General features: G+C 34.1%; 1 protein-coding gene across 4 annotated transcripts in view; it reads left to right on the top strand.

Annotated features, from left to right (window-relative positions):
* Positions 1-9151: 9151 nt before the first annotated feature.
* Positions 9152-24634, top strand: part of LOC139482491 (aldo-keto reductase 1B-like) — a 28256-nt gene continuing 12773 nt past the window's right edge. Inside the window, exons 1-6 of one of the 4 annotated variants that reach the window (XM_071266401.1) lie at positions 9302-9691; positions 16752-16916; positions 20977-21093; positions 22759-22913; positions 22971-23010; positions 23908-24014. In XM_071266401.1, coding sequence (XP_071122502.1) covers positions 9611-9691; positions 16752-16916; positions 20977-21093; positions 22759-22913; positions 22971-23010; positions 23908-24014 — 665 coding nt within the window. In that variant the 5' untranslated portion in view covers positions 9302-9610. The other 3 variants (XM_071266400.1, XM_071266398.1, XM_071266399.1) reach the window with 3 other exon arrangements.

The following is a 24634-nucleotide window of genomic DNA, read 5'->3' on the forward strand; positions in this document are numbered from 1 at the left end:
CAGTGGTCAAAGTTAAGTTTTTGAGTTTTGGTCTATTTTTGTCGAGCCTGCAACTTTTGTTGCAGAAAGCTCGACATAGGGATAGTGATCCGGCGGCGGCGGCGGCGGCGGTGTTAGCTAACTTCTTAAAAGCTTTATATTTTAGAAGGTGGAAGACCTGGATGCTTCATACTTTGTATATAGATGCCTCATGTTACGAAGTTTCCGTCAGTCACATGTCCAATGTCCTTGACCTCATTTTCATGGTTCAGTGACCACTTGAAAAAAAAGTTCAGATTTTTTGTAATGTTGAATTCTCTCTTATTATAAGTAATAGGATAATTATATTTGATATGTGCGTACCTTGCAAGGTCCTCATGTCTGTCAGACAGTTTTCACTTGACCTCGACCTCATTTCATGGATCAGTGAACAAGGTTAAGTTTTGGTGGTCAAGTCCGTATCTCAGACACTATAAGCAATAGGGCTTGTATATTTGGTGTATGGAAGGACTGTAAGGTGTACATGTCCAACTGGCAGGTGTCATCTGACCTTGACCTCATTTTCATGGTTCAGTGGTTATAGTTAAATTTTTGTGTTTTGGTCTGTTTTTTTCATACTATATGCAATAGGTCTACTGTATTTGTTGTATGGAATGATTGTAAGGTGTACATGTCTAGCGGGCAGATGTCATGTGACCTTGACCTCATTTTCATGGTTCAGTGGTTATAGTTAAATTTTTGTGTTTTGGTCTGTTTTTTTCATACTATATGCAATAGGTCTACTATATTTGTTGTATGGAATGATTGTAAGGTGTACATGTCTAGCGGGCAGATTTCATGTGACCTTGACCTCATTTTCATGGTTCAGTGGTCAAAGTTAAGTTTTTGAGTTTTGGTCTATTTATCTAATACTATATGCCATAGGTCAACTATATTTTGTGTATGGAAATATTTTATGATCTTTATGTCAGTAGCACAGGTTTCTTTTGACCATGACCTCATTTTCACGGTTCATTGCACAGTGTTAATTTTTTGTGTTTTGGTCTATTTTTCTTAAACTATAAGTAATAGGTCAACTATATATGTTGTATAGAAGCATTGTTAGCTGTACATGTCTGCCTGGCATGGTTCATCTGACCTTGACCTCATTTTCATGGTTCATTGGTCTGTGTTTAGTTATCTTGGTTAATGTTAAGTTTATGAGACAGTTGTAATAAAGCTTTATACTTAGGACTATCAACATAATATCAATGATTAGTATAGAAGGCGAGACATTTCAGCATGTGCACTCTTGTCTAATACTTTATGCATTAGGTCAACTATATTTGGTGTATGGAAATATTTTATGATCTATATGTCTGTTACGCACGTTTTATTTGACCTTGACCTCATTTTCACGGTCCATTGCTAAGTGTTAAGTGTATGTGTTTTGGTCTGTTTTTCTTAATTGATAAGTCAACTGTATTTGTTGTATTGAAGAATTGTTAGCTGTACATGTCTACCTGGCATGGTTCATCTGACCTTGACCTCATTTTCATGGTTCATTGATCAATTTTTCGTTTTTTTGGTTAATGTTGTGACAGTTGTAATAAAGCTTTATATTTAGGTCTATCAACATAATATCAATGATTTGTAAAGAAGGCGAGACAGTTCAGCGTGTGCACTCTTGTTCTTCTTTCATTTGATAAACAAAGGAGTAGGTTCATCTGATAAAAGATTTTGGACACTTTTTAAACACTTTAATGTCTACTTCAGTCCATTCAATTATTTTATGTGAAAGATTTGAACTGATTTAGTCATTATGCTTTTTGATATTATAAGAATAATAATGCAGCAAGCAGTGAAAACTAATCATGCTAATGTTTTTTGTCAAGCCTGCGACTTTTGTCGCAGAAAGCTCGACATAGGGATAGTGATCCGGCAGCGGCTACTGCGGCAGCTTTAGCTTACTTCTTGAAAGCTTTATATTTTAGAAGGTGGGAGACCTGCATGCTTCATACTTTGTATATGGATGCCTCATGTTACGAAGTTTCCGTCAGTCACATGTCCAATGTCCTTGACCTCATTTTCATGGTTCAGTGACTACTTGAAAACAAAGTTAAGATTTTTGTAATGTTAAATTCTCTTTTATTATAAGTAATAGAATAACTATATTTGGTATGTGCGTACCTTGCAAGGTTCTCATGTCCGTCATACAGATTTCACTTGACCTCGACTTCATTTCATGGATCAGTGAACAAGGTTAAGCTTTGGTGGTCAAGTCCATATCTCAACTATAAGCAATAAGTCTACTATATTCGGTGTATGAAAGGACCGTAAGGTGTACACGGCAAACTGGCAGGTGTCATCTGACCTTGACCTCGTTTTTATGGTTAAGTGGTTAGCTAAAATTTTGGGTTTTGGGTTTTCTTATACTGTATGCAATAGGTCTACTATATTTAGTGTATGGAGTGATTGTAAGCGGTACATGTCTGACTGGTAGGTGTCATCTGACCTTGACCTCATTTTCATAATTCAGTGGTCTTAAGTTTTTGAGTTTTGTTCTTTTTTCTAATTTTGCTATATGCAATAGGTCAACTATTTTTGGTGTATGGAAATATTTTATGATCGTTGTCAGTCACGCTGCTTTTATTTGACCTTGACCTCATTTTCATGGTTCAGTGCTCAGGTTTAAGTTTTTGTATTTTGGTCTTTTTTTTAAACTATAAGCAATAGGTCAACTTTATTTGATGTATGGAAGAATTGTTAGCTGTTCATGCCTACCTGGCATGTCTCATCTGACCTTGAACTCATTTTCATGGTTCATTGGTCAATGTTTAGTTTTCTTGGTTAATGTTAAGTTTATGTGATAGCTGTAATAAAACTTTTTATTTAGAACTATCAACATAATATCAATATTTAGTATAGAAGTGGAGACATTCCAGCGTGTGCACTCTTGTGTTGAATTATAAGGACAAATTCAAATTCAATTTTTGAATATTGTCTATTGTTGAAGGTTAAATTATATGCCGACCTCTAAATACTAAAGGTGTTTTAGTTAATTTATATAGAGTGGTTAGCGTTTAATGTCCAGTGGCAAACATTACAATCTTATAAGGAGGAGAACATGTTAATGTGATATGATAATGTCACTTGAATTGTACATCACAAACCTGATCAGTCAATTTTAAATGTGCCAGTAAACTAGGTAATAGTCTACAGGAAGACATGTCACCTTACCAAGTTAACTAGGTAATAGTCTACAGGAAGACATGTCACTGTAACCAGTTAACTATGTAATAGTCTACAGGAAGACATGTCACTGTACCCAGTTAACTTGGTAATAGTCTACAGGAAGACATGTCACTGTGCCCAGTTAACTTGGTAATAGTCTACAGGAAGACATGTCACTGTACCCAGTTAACTTGGCAATAGTCTACAGGAAGACATGTCACTGTAACCAGTAAACTTGGCAATAGTCTTCAGGAAGACATGTCACTGTAACCAGTTAACTTGGTAATAGTCTACAGGAAGACATGTCACTGTAACCAGTTAACTTGGTAATAGTCTACAGGAAGACATGTCACTGTAACCAGTTAACTAGGTAATAGTCTACAGGAAGACATGTCACTGTAACCAGTTAACTTGGTAATAGTCTACAGGAAGACATGTCACTGTAACCAGTAAACTTGGCAATAGTCTTCAGGAAGACATGTCACCTTACCAAGTTAACTAGGTAATAGTCTACAGGAAGACATGTCGCTGTAACCAGTAAACTAGGTAATAGACTACAGGAAGACATGTCACTGTACCCAGTTAACTTGGTAATAGTCTACAGGAACACATGTCACTGTAACCAGTAAACTTGGCAATAGTCTTCAGGAAGACATGTCACCTTACCAAGTTAACTAGGTAATAGTCTACAGGAAGACATGTCACTGTAACCAGTAAACTAGGTAATAGACTACAGGAAGACATGTCACTGTACCCAGTTAACTTGGTAATAGACTACAGGAAGACATGTCACCATACCCAGTTAACTTGGTAATAGTCTACAGGAAGACATGTCACCTTACCAAGTTAACTAGGTAATAGTCTACAGGAAGACATGTCACTGTAACCAGTTAACTTGGTAATAGTCTACAGGAAGACATGTCACCCTACCAAGTTAACTAGGTAATAGTCTACAGGAAGACATGTCACTGTAACCAGTTAACTTGGTAATAGACTACAGGAAGACATGTCACTGTAACCAGTAAACTAGGTAATAGACTACAGGAAGACATGTCACTGTACCCAGTTAACTTGGTAATAGACTACAGGAAGACATGTCACCATACCCAGTTAACTTGGTAATAGTCTACAGGAAGACATGTCACCTTACCAAGTTAACTAGGTAATAGTCTACAGGAAGACATGTCACTGTAACCAGTTAACTTGGTAATAGTCTACAGGAAGACATGTCACCTTACCAAGTTAACTAGGTAATAGTCTACAGGAAGACATGTCACTGTAACCAGTTAACTTGGTAATAGTCTACAGGAAGACATGTCACTGTAACCAGTTAACTTGGTAATAGTCTACAGGAAGACATGTCACTGTAACCAGTTATCTTGGTAATAGTCTACAGGAAGACATGTCACCCTACCAAGTTAATAGTCTACAGGAAGACATGTCACTGTAATCAGTTAACTTGGCAATAGTCTACAGGAAGACATGTCACCCTACCAAGTTAACTATGTAATAGTCTACAGGAAGACATGTCACTGTACCCAGTTAACTTGGCAATAGTCTACAGGAAGACATGTCACTGTACCCAGTTAACTTGGTAATAGTCTACAGGAAGACATGTCACCATACCCAGTTAACTTGGTAATAGTCTACAGGAAGACATGCCACCCTACCAAGTTAACTATGTAATAGTCTACAGGAAGACATGCCACCCTACCAAGTTAACGAGGTAATAGTCTACAGAAAGACATGTCACTGTACCCAGTTAACTATGTAATAGTCTACAGGAAGACATGTCACTGTACCTAGTTAACTAGGTAATAGTCTGATTGGAAACTAGTTCACTAGGCAATAGTCTGCTGGAAGACATGTCACCATACCCAGTTTAATAGGTTAAGTTGGAAGGAAGACATGTTCCAGTAACCAGTTCACTAAGTAACAGTCTGCAGGAATACATGTCACCATACCCAGTTTAATAGGTAAAGTTTGAAGGAAGACATGTTCCAGTAACCAGTTCACTAAGTAACAGTCTGCAGGAATACATGTCACCATACCCAGTTCAATAGGTAATAGTCTGCAGGAAGACATGTCACCGTATCAAGTTCGCTAGGTATACAGAGTAGTCTGCAGAAATACATGTCACCGTATCAAGTTCGCTAGGTATACAGAGTAGTCTGCAGGAAGACATGTCACCGTATCAAGTTCGCTAGGTATACAGAGTAGTCTGCAGAAAGACATGTCATTGCGAACATTCCAATAGGTAATAGTCTGCAGGAAGACATGTCACCGTACCTAATTCTCTAGATAACAGTCTGCAGAAAGATATGTCATTGCGAATATTTCAATATATAATTTTTTGCAGGAAGATATATCATTGTACCCAGTTCTCTCGGTATAAGTATGCAGGAAGACATGTCATTGCAAACATTTCGATAGGTAATTGTCTTTAGGAAGACATGTCATTATACCCAGTTCAATAGGTAATACTCAAGGAAGTGCAAGAAGTTATGTCACCGTACCAAGTTCACTGGGTATACCTAATAGTCTGTAGGAAGAAATGTCATTGTACCAATTGAGTGCAATAGGTAATTATAATAGTCTACAGGAAGACATGTCATCATACCAAGTTAACAAGATTAAATCTGCAGGAAGACATGTCATCATAACTAGTTTACTAGGTAAAGTTTGCAGGAAGACATCATGTCACCGTACCCAGTTAACTAGGTAATAGTCGGCTGAAAGATATATCATTGTACCCAGTAAACTTGGTAATAATATAATAGTCTGTGGGAAGACATGTCAACGTATCCAGTTAGCTCGGTAATAATCTGCAGGTGGAAGACATGTCACCGTACCCATTTAACTAGAAATAGTCTATATGAAGACATGTCATTGCACCCAGTTTAATAGGCAAGTCCGAAGAAAGACATGTCATTGTACCAAGTTCAGTGTGTAATAATCTGCAGGAAGACATGTCACCGTACCCAGTTCACTAGGTAACAGTCTGAAGGAAGACATCTCATTGTACCCAGTTTACTAGGTAATAGTTTGCAGTAAGTTATGTCACCATACCCAGTTAACTAGGTAAAGTTTGGAGGACGACATGTCACCGTATCAAGTTCACTATGTTATAATCTGCAGGAAGACATGTCACTGTACCAAGTTCACTAGGTTTTAATTTGGAGGTAGACATGTCACCATACCCAGTTTACTAGGTAATAGTCTTCAGGTAGACATGTTCGTCACTGCACCAAGTTCACTATGTTATAATCTGCAGGAAGACATGTCATTGCTCCTAGTCACATGATTCTGACTATAAGTCAACCAGTTTACTCTTTCATTTAAATAACACTCACTTGGGCGAGAAGCAGCAAAATTTTAAGTCTTTTGTAGAACTTTCTGCACTCCTCGTGAGCATGACCCCTGATGTGGTACTTTAGTGTATTCCTGCTGCTCAGCCTGTTGTATCATTGATCTTATCTCTATGTGTTCATACATAATGATGTAGAAAATTATACTTCTGTAATTGAAATTAACTAATTCAAGTCAATCGTACAGTACAATGATGCTGCTGATTATGCTACACTAGACCTAATTACTTTGCTCTTTGTTGTGATGTAAGTAAAACTTTGGTTGAATGGGCAATGAAACAATCATCCACCGTGAATATAAAAAAATATAGGTCAGAGTACAACCTTATGTTTATAAAAAGAATAGAGGATAAAAAAAAACGGAATGTGTCTAAAAGACCAATGCCACCAATTGTTCTTCAACGAAGCAATCAAATTCTGCACCAGAATCGGGCTTTGACTGGCTCTTGTGAATACATATACAACTTCTTTCTACATTGAAGACCTGTTGGTGACATTCTGCTGTTGTTTTTTCTGTGGTCGAATTGTTGTTTCTTTGACACATTCCCCATTTCCATTCTCAATTTTACAAGACGAAAGGATGCCACAAAAAAAAAACATGCGAAAGACAATGACTCCTATAAGGTATCATTTGAAATGTCGCCCTATACACCTATCCATTCTCCTGCCAATCATCAGTTAATTGACCAATCACATGTGGTCAATTTACCACATGTGTAAACATTTGATAGCAGCACGTGTTGTCGGACATAACCTTGGTCAAGCTTTCTTATCTGAACAGTTAATTTGATAGAATTTTTTTGAACTTTTTGCAATTAAATCATTAATAATATTGTTTTAGGGAAAGTAATCAATGTAAGAGGGTAGAGGAAGGTCAAGTTGTCAATTTCCAACAAAATAAAAGGTTATTCCAATGAATGAAAGTAATTAATAAATCAATTAAAAAGGAATAGGATGGCTTTTAAAATATTGTTTACATGCTAATAGTATTTATAAAAAAATGATGAAAAAATATATATTTTGAAATACAAGATTTCGATTGGTTTACAAATTGAATTAGAATTCAAATTGATATTTTTTTCATTCATTTAAGAATTTATTATACTATAAAACATCCAAGTTAGAATGTGTTATTTCTTGAAATTACATTATATATATCATAATGTAGAGATTCAGCAATTAAAGAGTTAAATATAGAAATGAAAGTATTTTTGTTTGTACTGTTATTCTTAGAATTTTGTTAAAAGGTAGGGGAAACTTGAATAACAATAAAAAGATATATTTCAATAGACGCTTCATTAGTAAAATAAAGTGTTATTTTGATACGACTTGGTCTTCTGTGGGAATATTTACTGATTAAACGGGATTTATTATCATATATTTTATAAAAAGAAAAAAAAGTAGTGAGAAGTTTTGGATATATTTTATTTTCTTAATTTGAAATTAAAAAGGTACTATGTGCAAAGATTTCTGTTTTAAAAGGACAATTAAGAGTTTATATGAATTAAAGCCAAGACGAACTTCAATGTCCAAATATACATGTAAGCAAAAAATGAATTAATTTTCTTTTGTTCTTTACTTTTTACTTGGTGATAGGAATTTTAATTATCAGTAAAAGTTATCTATGGACATAAAAAAGGAAAATTGGTTAAAAATTATTCAATAAACAATTATTAGGTACTGGAGCAATGATGCTTGTTTCACAAGTTGACCCAATGCTGTGTTTGTCTACATAGTAAACATACTTATCAGCATTTATTAGCCATGCTTAATTAAACCTGTAATTTATCATCATAATTTATCTTATCAATCATATCATATTCTATATCAGTTGTGAAAACTACATTTTTGTGAATGAAAGTTATAATCTAGTATAGCTTCAAATTTCAATATTCTATTTGTTTCTTTTAATTTAGTTTAAATGGTCAGAATTTCATTAATCCATCTCTCAACTCTTGAGGAGTAACCATTTTATCATATTTTAACACAAAAACATATATATATTGCTCTTCTTTATATTTTTTATAACATTTTCTTTACTTTGTTATTATCCAATGTTCATAATAACCGCCATTTTGTTGATTAGCTTGACCTAAGATGCTGGGTTGCCATGAGTTGCTAAGAGGGGCGGGCTTATCAGTAGATAGTGGAAAGGTGTAATGAAATATTAGAAGATGCTAAAGACAATACCTCCTATAAGGTATCAGTCGTTGTCATATTTGTTTATTTTTATAATTATAGTGTTTAAAATAATAATAAAATAATAGCATTGACTACTGTACCCAACATTTTGACATTTTTACCCATAATGTCTGTGGTTTTTTTTTTGTTCACTCACACATATATCAATCTTATCAATTTTAGAAAAAATAATGTCATCAACAGAACGTGTTCTCGTAAAGTGCATACACATGGTTTTGTCTGCATTGAAGGTTACAACCGACTGTGACCACCCTAATAACTATAAGGATTCGGCTGCTGATGGCTGTCACAGTGATTTTTCATCGTCTACAGAATTATACAACACAATAAAATGGGACAAGTGTCGTCTACAAAGTTTTATATTCATGGTATGCAAGTTATATTATTATGTCATTTATTATGTATGAAGATACCTAGCCTTTATATACTAGCTGTTTTTCTTCCGAAAACCGTATTACAGACATTTGTTAATTCGCGGGAAATTCTATTTCGTGTGTCTCTTTGTTTTTCATTGTTTTTCATAAAAACAGACTGCCATTCGGAAAATTGTCCAGAAATTGGTTCAATGTAAGAGGTGAACACTTGAGGACTTGTGTGTACAGATAATATGTTTGATTTTTGTCGAGTCCATCCAATGACAGGTTAAAAGCAAACTGACTTATTGAACAATATAGATAACGTGTTTAAATTCAGGATTATTTAAAGTTTTATCTTAACACATGCTTAAGGTTAGGATGTAGAAAAATCGACCGAATTTGTGCAAATTCTTGGGGTTGTGTTTTCCTGAATTTTGTGTGTATTATTAGTCAAGTTTTGGATATATTCAAGAAGTGCATTTAAAAGCTGAAATGGCAAATAAGTTTAGTTTTACTTTAAATAGTGGTAGTGTGATGCCAGCTCTTGGATTCGGAACTTATGCTCCTCAACATGTGAGTATAAAGACCGACCTTAACACGTGTATCAAGTTATCTGTTTATTTTAGTATTTTAGAAAGTAAGTCAGCATGCTATTATAACGTGATACTTAACCAACAAACCAAGTTAACGATATTAATAGTGCTTTTTAAACAGTTATGTGGTCTTGACACTAAAGACGCCGGGTAATATATATACACACAGTTGTAATACGACTTGCAAACAATGATCAAGAGTGAACCATAAAACATGTCAACATATAATATAATCATGATAATAATAACAATTGAACTTTTAACAAATCTTGATTTGTGTATTTGAAAACATGACTTGAGGAGGTCTTTATACTGATCAGTGCAGTTGATTTTTATATAATCTATACAGTGAGGGGGATAGGACCTTTATCAGGACTCTGGGATTTCGGGATTTCTTGTTTTAAAGCTAGGGATTTTGGGATCAGGACCCCTCCTTCCCTCCCTCTACAGTGACGGATCCAGCCATTTTAAAAAGGGGGTTCCCAACCCAGAGTAAAGGGGGTTCTAAATTCTATGTAGATTCCTTCAGAAAATCAGAGACATGTATATGCAGAATTTCAGAGTTACCTCCCCTGAAAATGCCAATTTAAAAACATTAAAAATCAAGCAAAAATAATGTACATTTGTCAAAATATTAATTATAATGAGTTATAATCGCATACATTTATTCTTTTAAATGCAAATTAACATTAGTTATCTGTATTCCTGCATCAAATTTTGCTAGCTTGATTGAAAAATGGACCTTAGATTTTAGTTTTTTTACAATTCAAAATCATGAAGATGGTGAAAGACACCCTTTAGCAGAATTTATTATCATAGTAGCAGGACATTTAATTATTTTAAAACTTTTTGTTGTGTCTTCATGTTTCTCTTTATCAGTCAGGGGTACTACTTAAACAAGTGATTTCAGAATCACTTCTTTAAGTGATTTTGGCTGTGAAATATTTAAAAAAAAATCTATAAATAGACATTGACTTTTTAAAATCACTAAAACAAGTAATTTGAGAAGATCACTTCAATAAGTATTTATAACTTTTTCTTGATATTTTTCTCACAAGCTTGATTTTTTTATTGGTAAAAAGACAAGAATTCCATTGAAAAAACAACTATGTACATGATTTCAGAATCACTTCTTTAAGTGATTTTGGCTGTGAAATATTTTAAAAAAATCTATAAATAGACATTGACTTTTTAAAATCACTAAAACAAGTAATTTGAGAAGATCACTTCAATAAGTGTTTATAACTTTTTCTTGATATTTTTCTCACAAGCTTGATTTTTTTATTGGTAAAAAGACAAGAATTCCATTGAAAAAACAACTATGTACATTTAGAAATTTTCTTTTGCTTGATAAGCCTGTCAATTTTTACAATTTATTTAAAATGTGCATTTTCTGGAATAATTTGTAGATCAGGACATAACCTTGAAGTATATCATTTAAACTCTAAAGAAAACCAATCAGGTTACCTAATGTTGTTGACCTTTGTCTGATAGTCAGAGTAGTTAATGTATATTTGATTACAGAACAATTCCCAAGGGTACTTTTAAAAGCTTTCACTAACTTACTGCCCAAGTACACTGATGAAGTTAATATCCATAGAAAAAGGGATAATTGATCTATGTAGGAAAATTATAGAAAAGTTTGTGAAAATATGGAAAATCAATGAAATTAGCATTTGAAGATCAACATGATCAAAGGAAACACCAAAATCACTTAAATAGGTGATAACTGAATATATCAAATCACTGAAATAGGTGATAATGAAATCACTTGTTTAAGTAGCACCCCTGACTGTTTATAACCTTAAATAGTACTTTGGTCTTGGATCCAGTTTTTGTCGAGCCTGCAAGTTTTGTTGCAGAAAGCTCGACATAGGGATAGTGATCCGGCGGCGGCTACGGCGGCAGCTACGGCGGCGGCGTCAGCTACGGCGGCGGCGTTAGCTAACTTCTTAAAAGGTTTATATTTTAGAAGGTGAAAGACCTGGATGCTTCATACTTTGTATATAGATGCCTCATGTTACAAAGTTTCCGTCAGTCACATGTCCAATGTCCTTGACCTCATTTTCATGATTCAGTGACCACTTGAAAAAAAAGTTCAGAATTTTTGTAATGTTGAATTCTCTCTTATTATAAGTAATAGGATAACTATATTTGGTATGTGCGTACCTTGCAAGGTCCTCATGCCCGTCAGACAGTTTTCACTTGACCTCGACCTCATTTCATGGATCAGTGAACAAGGTTAAGTTTTGGTGGTCAAGTCCATATCTCAGATACTATAAGCAATAGGGCTAGTATATTTGGTGTATGGAAGGACTGGAAGGTGTACATGTCCAACTGGCAGGTGTCATCTGACCTTGACCTCATTTTCATGGTTCAGTGGTTATAGTTAAGTTTTTGTGCTTTGGTCTGTTTTTCTCATACTTTATGCAATAGGTCTACTATATTTGTTGTATGGAATGATTGTAAGGTGTGCATGTCTAGCGGGCAGATGTCATCTGACCTTGACCTCATTTTCATGGTTCAGGGGTCAAAGTTAAGTTTTTAAGTTTTGGTCTTTTTATCTAATATTATATGCCAAAGGTCAGCTATATTTGGTGTATGGAAATATATTATGATCTATATGTCAGTCCCGCAGGTTTATTTGACCATGACCTCAATTGCACGGTTCATTGCACAGTGTTAAGTTTTTGTGTTTTGGTCTATTTTTCTTAAACTATAAGTAATAGGTTAACTATATTTGTTGTATGGAAGCTTTGTTAGCTGTACATGTCTGCCTGGCATGGTTCATCTGACCTTGACCTCATTTTCATGGTTCATTGGTCTTTGTTTAGCTATCTTGGCTAATGTGAAGTTTATGTAACAGTTGTAATAAAGCTTTATACTTAGGACTTTCAACATAATATCAATGATTAGTAAAGAAGGCGAGACATTTCAGTGTGTGCACTCTTGTTATGTTTAAATACTCAACACTCATGGACTTATATAATACAAGAATACATGTAGCTGTACACACTATTTATCTGAACATGCTGAAGAACCATAATAACTGCATGTACTGTCATGACTGTTGATTCAAAATATGGCTGTCAGATAGTAAATGTAGTATAGGTTTCTTTTATTTATTGTGCAAGATTTCAGTCATAATTCTTACCTCTGAATAATCTACAAAATGTATTTTTAAAGGAGAGGGAGAAAACCTGGATCCATTGAATCTTGTGTATAATTATTATAATCACGATAATCATGATAATCATTATAATCATGATGATCATTATAATCATGATAATCATTATAATTGGTAATTAAATGGCTGAGAAGAAACCATAAATCATCACAGTCATGATATTTCAATATTTTAGCTAAAATTGTTTTTTCTCAGGAAAGACATGATAGATTGTAAATCAAGAAAAAACTAAAATAAAAAAATAGGTTCCTTAATAATTTAGATCATGTAGGTATATTATATGAATTAATCTTATATAAAACATAATATGCAACTAAGCAGTCAGAGCTCAGACATAAATAAGTCTGAATCTGCTTTTGACTCATAGAGGTCTAAATTTGTAAGTTTTAGGATTTGTCTCCCTTTAATATAAGACAAAATATGACTTGAGTAAGTCCAATATTGTTAAACAAGAAATAATTGACCAGAATCAAAAAGTTGCAAATATCGACTCCTACAAGTCGGTGAGTGATCAAAATTGGTTAACTTCAAGACCCACGCATACTTAGAAGGAGGTCATGCATCTAAATCAAATAATGACAACATTGAAAGCCAATGCTTTGTCTTCAAAAGAAAAATATGAATGAGAGTCTAAAAAATCGGAGATAATGTTAATTAACCTTACAATGCTACCACCTGGAATCACACTTAATGAGGTAACACATCTGTGTTTAGTAAGGATGTTAAAATAGATAATTAAATATAGATAGCTCAAGTCCTTGTGAACTCTCATACAGGTTTTTGCTGTCATAGGTGGTGTAGTTTGGCCATAAAGTAACATTAAGTTTTTTCACCAACATAAATAGACCTAAACAAGTCTGTCATTTTTTGACTTAGATAAGTCTAAAATTTAAACTACATTTTTATAATAAATACATGTTTTGACTTATTAAAGTCAAAAACAAAAATCGACTTGTTTATGTCTGAGCTCTGACTGCTAAGCTACAAGTCAAATGATGTATATTGGCCTTTTGAAGTATATACTGTTTAGGGGCCAGCTAAAGGACACCTCCGGGTGTGGGAGTTTCTTGTTGCATTGCAGACCCATTGGTGGCCTTCGGCAATTATCTGCTCTATAGTCTGGTTGTTGTCTCTTTGAAACATTCCCCATTTCCATTCTCAATTTTATAACAGACATATATCACAGTTATTTGATTTTTTAGTCCACAATAAAAAATATATGTTATTTTTCTCTAATTACCATATAGAGTTATATCCTTCACTGAAAATTGGATTGGGCCCCTAAAACTTTATAAAAATGTCCATAGTCATGATAGTGCTTACATTAATTTTCATATTGTTGCAGATTAGGCCCCATAGTCCAGAAAATGTTTGATCAAGAGATGCACACAGACAATGACAGATTTACATATATATATATATATATGTGTGTAATAAGATTTACAAATACATGAAACTTCAAGTTTTATTTTTACCATAATCTTTTTCACTTCAATCTTTTTTGTTAGGAGTGAGTAGATGAGACATCAAGTACCCTACCCTTTTCATATCAATTAACAAAAAGCAGACCAATGGATATACACATGATACATTAGCATAGGAAACTTTATTATACCCCCGCTTTAAAAAAGGGGGGGTATACTGTTTTACCTCTTTCTTTCCGTCCGTCAGTCCGTCCGTCAGTCCGTCAGTCTGTCCATCAGTCCGTCCGTCAGTCAGTCTGTCCCATGAAACTTTCGTCACATTTTTCTCAGGAACTACACATCCACCCTTTCTGTAATTTGGTATCAACATTTATATATGTTAGCCATACCGTGTGATGCGTTTTCAGATTCATCACTTGACAACTTCCTGTTTACTGAACACTTGTATGATTTTACACATGATCATGATGATAGCCAAGTTGAAAATTTTTCGTCACATTTTTCTCAGGAACTACACATCCACCCTTTCTGTAATTTGGTATTAACATTTATATATGTTAGCCATACCGTGTGATGCGTTTTCAGATTCATCACTTGACAACTTCCTGTTTACCGAACACTTGTATGATTTTACACATGATAGCCAAGTTGAAAATTTTCGTCACATTTTTCTCAGCAACTACAATACAAGAATTTCTGAAATTTGGTTTCAGGATTTATATAAGTCAGCTGTATACTGTGTGATGCGTTTTCAGATTCATCACTCGACAACTTCCTGTTTACCGAACACTTGTATGATTTTACACATGATAGCCAAGTTGAAAATTTTCGTCACATTTTTCTCAGGAACTACAATACAAGGATTTCTGAAATTTGGTTTCAGGATTTATATAAGTCAGCTATACCGTGTGATGCGTTTTCAGATTCATCACTTGACAACTTCCTGTTTACTGAACACTTGCATATTTTTACACTATTAATATTATCCACTTGCGGCGGGGATATCATCAGTGAGCAGTAGCTCGCAGTTTCACTTGTTGGGGTCCTGCTCATCATCATGTTTATGTTTAAAAGTAAAGTGATCACAATAATCACACCTTGCAATAAATTCGTCACATTTTAAATACTTTCCCCTTTTATCATGTTTATATATCTTTCAATATGAAGAAATTTCAATTTCAACTACATGAACTAAGACAATGAAATATGTTTGGTCAGATAAATGTATTAACACCCCAGTTAGTTTTATATTTTAAATGAAAAACTGATTAAAAGTAACATTGCTGTTCCCACAGGCACTTGTCTCAAATTTTTTTCCCCCTATATACCTTATTATAGGGAAACAAAATTTTGAGACAAGTGCCTGTGGCTGTTCCCTCTTAACATGCTTAAAGGGTGCTGACACTTAGGAATTTCTTTTGATTATGTATACACAGCTTTGAATGTTGATTAGGCATGTTAGGTACAAATATCAAAATTGTCAAATTTACAGCATAATTATACGATCTATTATCATGATTATAAAACTAGCTTTCAGCATGTTCAGTATAAATGCCTCATTGGAATAAAAAGAAAAATCACAAAAATACTGAACTACGAGGAAAATACAAAACTGAAAGTCCGCAATCAAATGACAGAACACATCAACATAATCAAAATGAACATGATGAATGGAATATTAATAGAGAAAAATTGTTTCACAAATAGCTGATGAGATTACCACTGTCATGACTGTAGTTTAACCCCACCAAAAAAAAAAAAATACTGACATCTGATTATCATGATTATAGTTTCAGATACTTATGATATAATCAAGCAAGTGATAATATCAACGTTTTGATATGATTAATTTGATTTTCTCACCCTTTTCATATATATGTCATGAAGCACGAAATAGTATCCTATTCCAGCAGCTCATCCCTACCTCTCATTACATAGTATATAAAGTGACACCCCCCCCCCCCCCCCCCCCCCTAGATATGCCCCTCCCCCTTATGTTGGGACATGTAATGAATTTAAGCATTTGCAATCGTTCAACTTGCTGATCTGTTACTTAGATTTTGACTGAGGAAATATGATATTAAGCATGTATGTAATATTTATATTGTGCATTTAAATCCTTCAGTTTCTATATTTAGAATGAAGGTTATCTATGGTGACTGACCAAATTTTACTGTCCAAGGTTGTCTAGGTAAGCCAACAGATCAATTCAGAGTCAATCTTTGGTTTTTAGTTTAATTTAAATTACTACAAATTGATCATGTTGATTTAAAAGTCATATGTTTTTTTATTATTTGACCTGATTTACATGGATCAATTTACTATATATATAGAAAGTTTTCGCTGGTTTTATTTTGTTTAATGTTATACATTTTATGAAAGAGGTAGAAGTTTTTCTATGGTTTAATTTGTATATATTTATTATACAGGTAGAAGACGATGTATTAAAAGCTGTAAGAATCGCTGTTAAAGCAGGCTATCGACATCTTGACTGTGCTGCCATCTATAGGAACGAACGAGCTGTAGGCCAGGCACTTAAACAACTTATCGTAGAATCAACTATCACTAGGAAAGATATATTTGTCACCAGTAAGGTAAATTTGTTATGGTTTATTCTGGGTTTTCTGTAAATACTTTTGTAAAACAGATACTGAATGTACAGGAAAATTTTATGCATTATATACTATAGTTATGCTGATTATTTCAACCCTGTACATTCTTCATATGCCTAAATAATGACTTATATATATAATTATGTTAGTGGATGATTTTATTATTTCAATAATTTTTATTTGATTTGTTGTGTTGTTCAGTTGCTGTATCGTTGATGTATACCCTACATCTCCCCTTGTGTTGTTCAGTTGCTGTATCGTTGATGTATACCCTACATCTCCCCTTGTGTTGTTCAGTTGCTGTATCGTTGATGTATACCCTACATCTCCCCTTGTGTTGTTCAGTTGCTGTATCGTTGATGTATACCCTACATCTCCCCTTGTGTTGTTCAGTTGCTGTATCGTTGATGTATACCCTACATCTCCCCTTGTGTTGTTCAGTTGCTGTATCGTTGATGTATACCCTACATCTCCCCTTGTGTTGTTCAGTTGCTGTATCGTTGATGTATACCCTACATCTCCCCTTGTGTTGTTCAGTTGCTGTATCGTTGATGTATACCCTACATCTCCCCTTGTGTTGTTCAGTTGCTGTATCGTTGATGTATACCCTACATCTCCCCTTGTGTTGTTCAGTTGCTGTATCGTTGATGTATACCCTACATCTCCCCTTGTGTTGTTCAGTTGCTGTATCGTTGATGTATACCCTACATCTCCCCTTGTGTTGTTCAGTTGCTGTATCGTTGATGTATACCCTACATCTACTTTTATCAATGTTTATACATTAATGTCCTTACTAGTCAACATCTTAGTATTTAGTCTGATTCTAGATATATCCTTTCTGATAGGATTTTTATATCCTGACAACAAAGGCCCATATAGAAATGTTGGGGGTATATTTGCATGATTTGGAGGTATATTATTTTGATCCCTGTTTGACGTCAGGGTTTGTCCATCTACATACTACATGTTAATACTATACCATCTAGGGATTCGGTACATATATACATAAATTAGCAGCTTATAATGAGTCATGATTTGACCTGTTAACTTCACCTACAATTTAGAAAGCTACATGTAAAACAGTTGTTTTATGTCTATGTAGGGGGATAGTGTTTATAAATATTTAGAGAATGTTTGCCATCAGGATTTTTTCTTTAAATTTCTTCTTCATGTTTTTATAACTATGATAACAGAATGCTTATGATTTATTTAGGGGGTGGGTGGCATCTGCTTTGTCTTTGAAATAACATACCATGACATACTGTGATACATGACATATGTGTTTTTCTCAGACAGGTTATGAAGTCTTTAGACTAAATCTATTGGATGTATAATGAATGCTATTTTAGTCATGGAAACATAAATTACATATATATGTCATGTATGCTGTAATAGGCTTTGAATACACTCTTACTTTATAACTTTAATATTATATCATGTATATCAGAATGACACACATTAGAGATTTTATATGTATTGTATTACACTAGTCATTGTGGGGCCCTTTATACTAACCTTGCTGTTTGGTGTGAGACAAGGCTCCCATTGTTGTTTACCAGTGGCAGATCCAGAACTTTCCATAAGCCTAAGACCAAAGAGCAGACAACATCTTTTCTTGTCATTATATATACAATATAAGACTTGATAAATGAAATAGCTCATAAACCATTTGTAAACATGATAAAAGTCATTTACCTTTTATACGACCGCAAAAATTGAAAAAATTTTCTTCATATATTGCTATCACGTTTGCGTCGTCGTCTGTGGCGTCCGAATACTTTTAGTTTTCCCACTCTAACTTTAGTAAAATTGAATAGAAATCTATGAAATTTTAACACAAGGTTTATGACCACAAAAGGAAGGTTGGGATTGGTTTTGGGAGTTTTGGTCCCAACATTTTAGGAATTAGGGGCCAAAAAGGGCCCAAATAAGCTTTTCTTGGTTTTCGCACTATAACTTTAGTTTAAGTGAATAGAAATCTATGAAATTTTGACATAAGGTTTATGACCACAAAAGAAAGGTTTGGATTGATTTTGGAAGTTTTGGTTCCAACAGTTTAGGAATTAGGGGTAAAAAAAGGGCCCAAATAAGCATTATTCTTGGTTTTTGCACAATAACTTAAGTATAAGTAAATAGAAATCAATGAAATTTAAACACAAGGTTTATGACCACAAAAGAAAGGTTGGGATTGATTTTGGGAGTTAAGGTCCGAATAGTTTAGGAATTAGGGGCCAAAAAGGGGCCCAAATAAGCATTTTTCTTGGTTTTTGCACCATAACTTTAGTAGAAGTTAATAGAAATCTATGAAATTTAAACACAAGGTTTATGACCATAAAAGGAAGGTTGGGATTGATTTTGGGAGTTTTGGTCCCAACAGTTTAGGAATAAGGGGCCCAAAGGGTCCAAAGTTAAACTTTGTTTGATTCCATCAAAAATTGAATAATTGGGGTTCTTTTGATATGCCAAATCTAACTGTGTATGTAGATTCTTAATTTTTGGTCCCATTTTCAAATTGGTCTACATTAAGATCCAAAGGGTCCAAAATTAAACTTAGTTTGATTTTAACAAAAATTGAATCGTTGGGGTTCTTTGATATGCTGAATCTAAGAATGTACTTAGATTTTTGATTATGGGCCCAGTTTTCAATTTGGTCCAAATCGGGGTCCAAAATTGAACTTTGTTTGATTTCATCAAAAATTGAATAATTGGGATTCTTTGATATGCCAAATCTAACTGTGTAATTATGTAGATTCTTAATTTTTGGTCCCGTTTTCAAATTGGTCTGCATTAAGGTCCAAAGGGTCCATATTAAACTTAGTTTGATTTTAACAAAAATTGAATCGTTGGGGTTCTTTGATATGCTGAATCTAAAAATGTACTTAGATTTTTGATTATGGGCCTAGTTTTCAAGTTGGCCAAAATCGGGGTCCAAAATTAAACTTTGTTTGATTTCATCAAAAATTGAATAATTGGGGTTCTTTGATATGCCAAATCTAACTGTGTATGTAGATTCTTAATTTTTGGTCCCGTTTTCAAATTGGTCTACATTAAAATCCAAAAGGTCCAAAATTAAATTAAGTTTGATTTTAACAAAAATTGATTTCTTGGGCGTCAGTGATATGCGGAATCTAAACATGTACTTAGATTTTTGATTATGGGCCTAGTTTTCAAGTTGGTCCAAATCAGGATCCAAAATTATCATATTAAGTATTGTGCAATAGCAAGAAATTTTCAATTGCATAGTATTCAGCAATAGCAAGAAATCTTCAATTGCACATGCAGTATTGTGCAATAGCAAGAAATTTTCAATTGCACAGTATTGCGCAATAGCAAGAAATCTTCAATTGCACAGTATTGGGCAATGGCAAGTATTTTCAATTGCACAGTATTGCGCAATGGCAAGAAATATCTAATTGCACAATATTGTGCAATAGCAAGAAATTTTCAATATTCTTTGAAAATTTGAGTTATCTTTCTTTGTCCAGAATAGTAGTTGAATCAACTTAAATCATTGTTTTATACAATGTACAATGTATATATATTCACTTTTACTACCAACTGATAAATTAAAACAATCTTTACCATTCAGTGATAACAAGCACTTTTTTACATTTTAATATTTTACAATGTATTTAAATGAGTAGTTATTGTTAGGGGCCATTAGAAATTTGAATTGAGATCAGTTTTGGAATAAGGGAAAGGGGGATGTGAATTTTTTTTTATTAATATTCAACAGCATAGTGAATTGCTCAAAGACAAAACAAAACATTTAAGTTCATTAGACCACATTCATTCTGTGTCAGAAACCTATGCTGTGTCAACTATTTAATCACAATCCAAATTTAGAGCTGAATCCAGCTTGAATGTTGTGTCCATTCTTGCCCGAACCGTTCAGGGTTCAACCTCTGCGGTCGTATAAAGCTGCGCCCTGCGGAGCATCTGGTTTTTAATTGATATCTTATCTTGAGACCTAAATAATACCAATGCAAATATTCACATTTAAGTACTGAGTCAGTTTAATTGTAAATGATCATTGTTACAGTTATGGAATACATGTCACAGACCAGATTTAGTCCGTTCCAGTTTAAAGAAAAGCCTTGATGATTTAGGACTAACATATTTAGACCTGTATCTTGTCCATTGGCCTATGGGGTATCAGGTTAGTATAGCATGATGGTTTAGGACTATCCTATTTAGACCTGTATCTTGTCCATTGGACTATGGGCTATCAGGTTAGTATGGCAGGATGATTTAGGACTATCATATTTAGACCTGTATCTTGTCCATTGGCCTATTGGCTATCAGGTTAGTATGGCATGATGGTTGAGGACTATCCTATTTAGACCTGTATCTTGTCCATTGGCCTATGGGCTATCAGGTTAGTATGGCATGATGGTTTAGGACTATCCTATTTAGACCTGTATCTTGTCCATTGGCCTATGAGCTATCAGGTTAATATGGCATGATGATTTAGGACTATCCTATTTAGACCTGTATCTTGTCCATTGGCCTATGAGCTATCAGGTTAGTAAGGCATGATGATTTAGGACTATCCTATTTAGACCTGTATCTTGTACATTGGCCTATGGGCTATCAGGTTAGTATGGCAGGATTATTTAGGACTATCATATTTAGACCTGTATCTTGTCCATTGGCCTATGGGCTATCAGGTTAGTATGGCATGATGGTTGAGGACTATCCTATTTAGACCTGTATCTTGTCCATTGGCCTATGGGCTATCAGGTTAGTATGGCATGATGGTTTAGGACTATCCTATTTAGACCTGTATCTTGTCCATTGGCCTATGAGCTATCAGGTTAATATGGCATGATGATTTAGGACTATCCTATTTAGACCTGTATCTTGTCCATTGGCCTATGAGCTATCAGGTTAGTAAGGCATGATGATTTAGGACTATCCTATTTAGACCTGTATCTTGTCCATTGGCCTATGGGCTATCAGGTTAGTATGGCAGGATTATTTAGGACTATCATATTTAGACCTGTATCTTGTCCATTGGCCTATGGGCTAACAGGTTAGTATAGCAGGATGATTTAGGACTATCCTATTTAGACCTGTATCTTGTCCATTGGCCTATGGGCTATCAGGTTAGTATGGCAGGATTATTTAGGACTATCATATTTAGACCTGTATCTTGTCCATTGGCCTATGAGTTAACAGTTTAAATAAGCATATCTTGATTTCAGCATTGACACCTCTCAGTCAACCTAAAGCTTTAAATTTACATAAGGATTTTGTTAATCAGTAAAATCGCCTGTATCAGACCATTGGGTACCTGTATTATAAAGCCTATTGGCATGATTGGGTAGACTGTTGTTTCAGACACTATGGACATGATGGATAGCCTTATCTTCATATAAACATTAAAATGATTTTTTTAAAGTCCCTGTCATATATATATATAGTGGAGAGGGCATTAAGTTTTTCCCTTGTCTGTCAATATGAGTTGAAATCTGTCCATTTTCTTACTTTAGTTTACCCCAACTGAATGTTATGAAACTTGTTACACAATACTTATTATCACAAAACACAGATCAAGTTTGAATTTGGGTGGCATCACTCTATTCTCAAACTTTAAAATTTGCATCAAACAATGTCATGAATGTTATGAACCTAATACAGAATACATATTTCAGTATAACTCAGATCAAGTACAAATTTAAGAAGCATCACTTTTACTGTTCTACAGTTATGTCCCTTTATCATTGTTTATAAATTTATACTGTATGCAAGCTGAGGGCATCATCTATGTTCCATGGAAGAATTCCCCATTTAGTCTTGTTTTTTTTCATTTGTTTAACAGGAAGGTGGTGAGTTTATACCCCGAGGGAAAGATGGTAATGTGCTGTATTCTGATGTAGATTTTGTTGAAACATGGAAGGCATTAGAAGACTGTGTGGACGAAGGTTTAGTGAAGGATATAGGCCTTTCTAATTTTAACAGTAAACAAATAGAGAGGTTACTTGAAGTGGCTAGAATTAAACCTAGTAATAATCAGGTAGGTTTAATAGAGAGGTTGCTTGAAGTGGCTAGAATTAAACCTAGTAATAATCAGGTAGGTTTAATATAAGTAAGGAGAAGTATGAATGCCAATGAGACAAGTCTCCCTTCATCAGAGTGCAAATGATGTGGATGTTAGCAGTTAAAGATCACTGTATGACCTTCAACAATGAGTAAAGCCAAAACTGTATTGTCAGCTATAAAGGCCTTCAACAATGAGTAAAGCCAAAACTGTATTGTCAGCTATAAAAGGACCTTATAATGAGAAAATGTGATACAATTCAATCAGTCTTTAAGTACTTTTAAACATAGAAAAAAACACAGTAAATATCTGCATTTTGTGCAGAGTGCTCCAAGAAACAAAACAATTTAGAAATTGAAAACATTGATTAAATGTTCTACATGATGATCATGATGATCAGCAGGGTTTGAGAACATCAGTTGTTCGACCTGTTAGTCAAATGGGTTTTGATAAAATATATTTTTTCACCCTTTTGTTCTTTTGGAAAATGTTGTTTCTGCTGTATTTAGACCCTTCTACAACGAAATTTGTTACATGCATATGTATAATAAATGCGGTTTTTATCCAATGCAATCATAGGTTTGAAAGTTGTTTTCAATTTAGACTTGTTTATATACATGTATATATAAATATATATAAGTACGTCTGAACCAGTGACAACTCTACAACAGATTTATCCATGGGACAACCATCAGTGATGGTGATACATGGCTGTGTACATTTTGCATATATACAACTCATCTAAACATCAGCCCAACAATGTTGGATCTGTAAATTCGCTTTTGCAAAATTTTTGTTCTTCCCAGGCCATGATTCAAACTCATAATGCTACTACGATATCGTGACACCAAATTGCCTGCACTGTATTTGACGCGCTAGACCATATATTATTGTAGATAGTAAAACTATAAATTCTCTTCACCTTTGCAGGTTGAGTGCCATCTTCATCTTGCACAAAATAAGTTAATAGAATATTGTAAATCCAAGAATATTACAGTCACTGCTTACTCACCGCTGGGCTCACCTGGAAACAAAAGGTAAACATGGTAACTACATATGCTCACCTGGTATCATATGATAAAATTACTCACTAGCTAGGCTCACCTGGTATCATATGACAAACTTACTCACTAGTTAGGCTCACCTGGTATCATATGATAAACTTACTCACTAGTTAGGCTCACCTGGTATCATATGAGAAACTTACTCACTAGTTAGGGTCACCTAGTAACATTAGGTAAACTTGTTCACCAGCTAGCTCACCTGGTAACAAAAATTTAAGTTTGTTTATGACAATCTGACTTTGAAATAAAAAGGTAAACTTGTTTATGGCAATCTGACTTGGAAATAAAAAGGTAAACTTGTTTATGGCAATCTGACTTGGAAATAAAAAGGTAAACTTGTTTATGGCAATCTGACTTTGAAATAAAAAGGTAAACTTGTTTATGGCAATCTGACTTTGAAATAAAAAGGTAAACTTGTTTATGGCAATCTGACTTGGAAATAAAAAGGTAAACTTGTTTATGGCAATCTGACTTGGAAATAAAAAGGTAAACTTGTTTATGGCAATCTGACTTGGAAATAAAAAGGTAAACTTGTTTATGGCAATCTGACTTGGAAATAAAAAGGTAAACTTATTTATGATGCAATCTCACTT

Source organism: Mytilus edulis, chromosome 7, assembly GCF_963676685.1.
Source record: "Mytilus edulis chromosome 7, xbMytEdul2.2, whole genome shotgun sequence".
Lineage (NCBI taxonomy): Eukaryota > Metazoa > Mollusca > Bivalvia > Mytilida > Mytilidae > Mytilus > Mytilus edulis.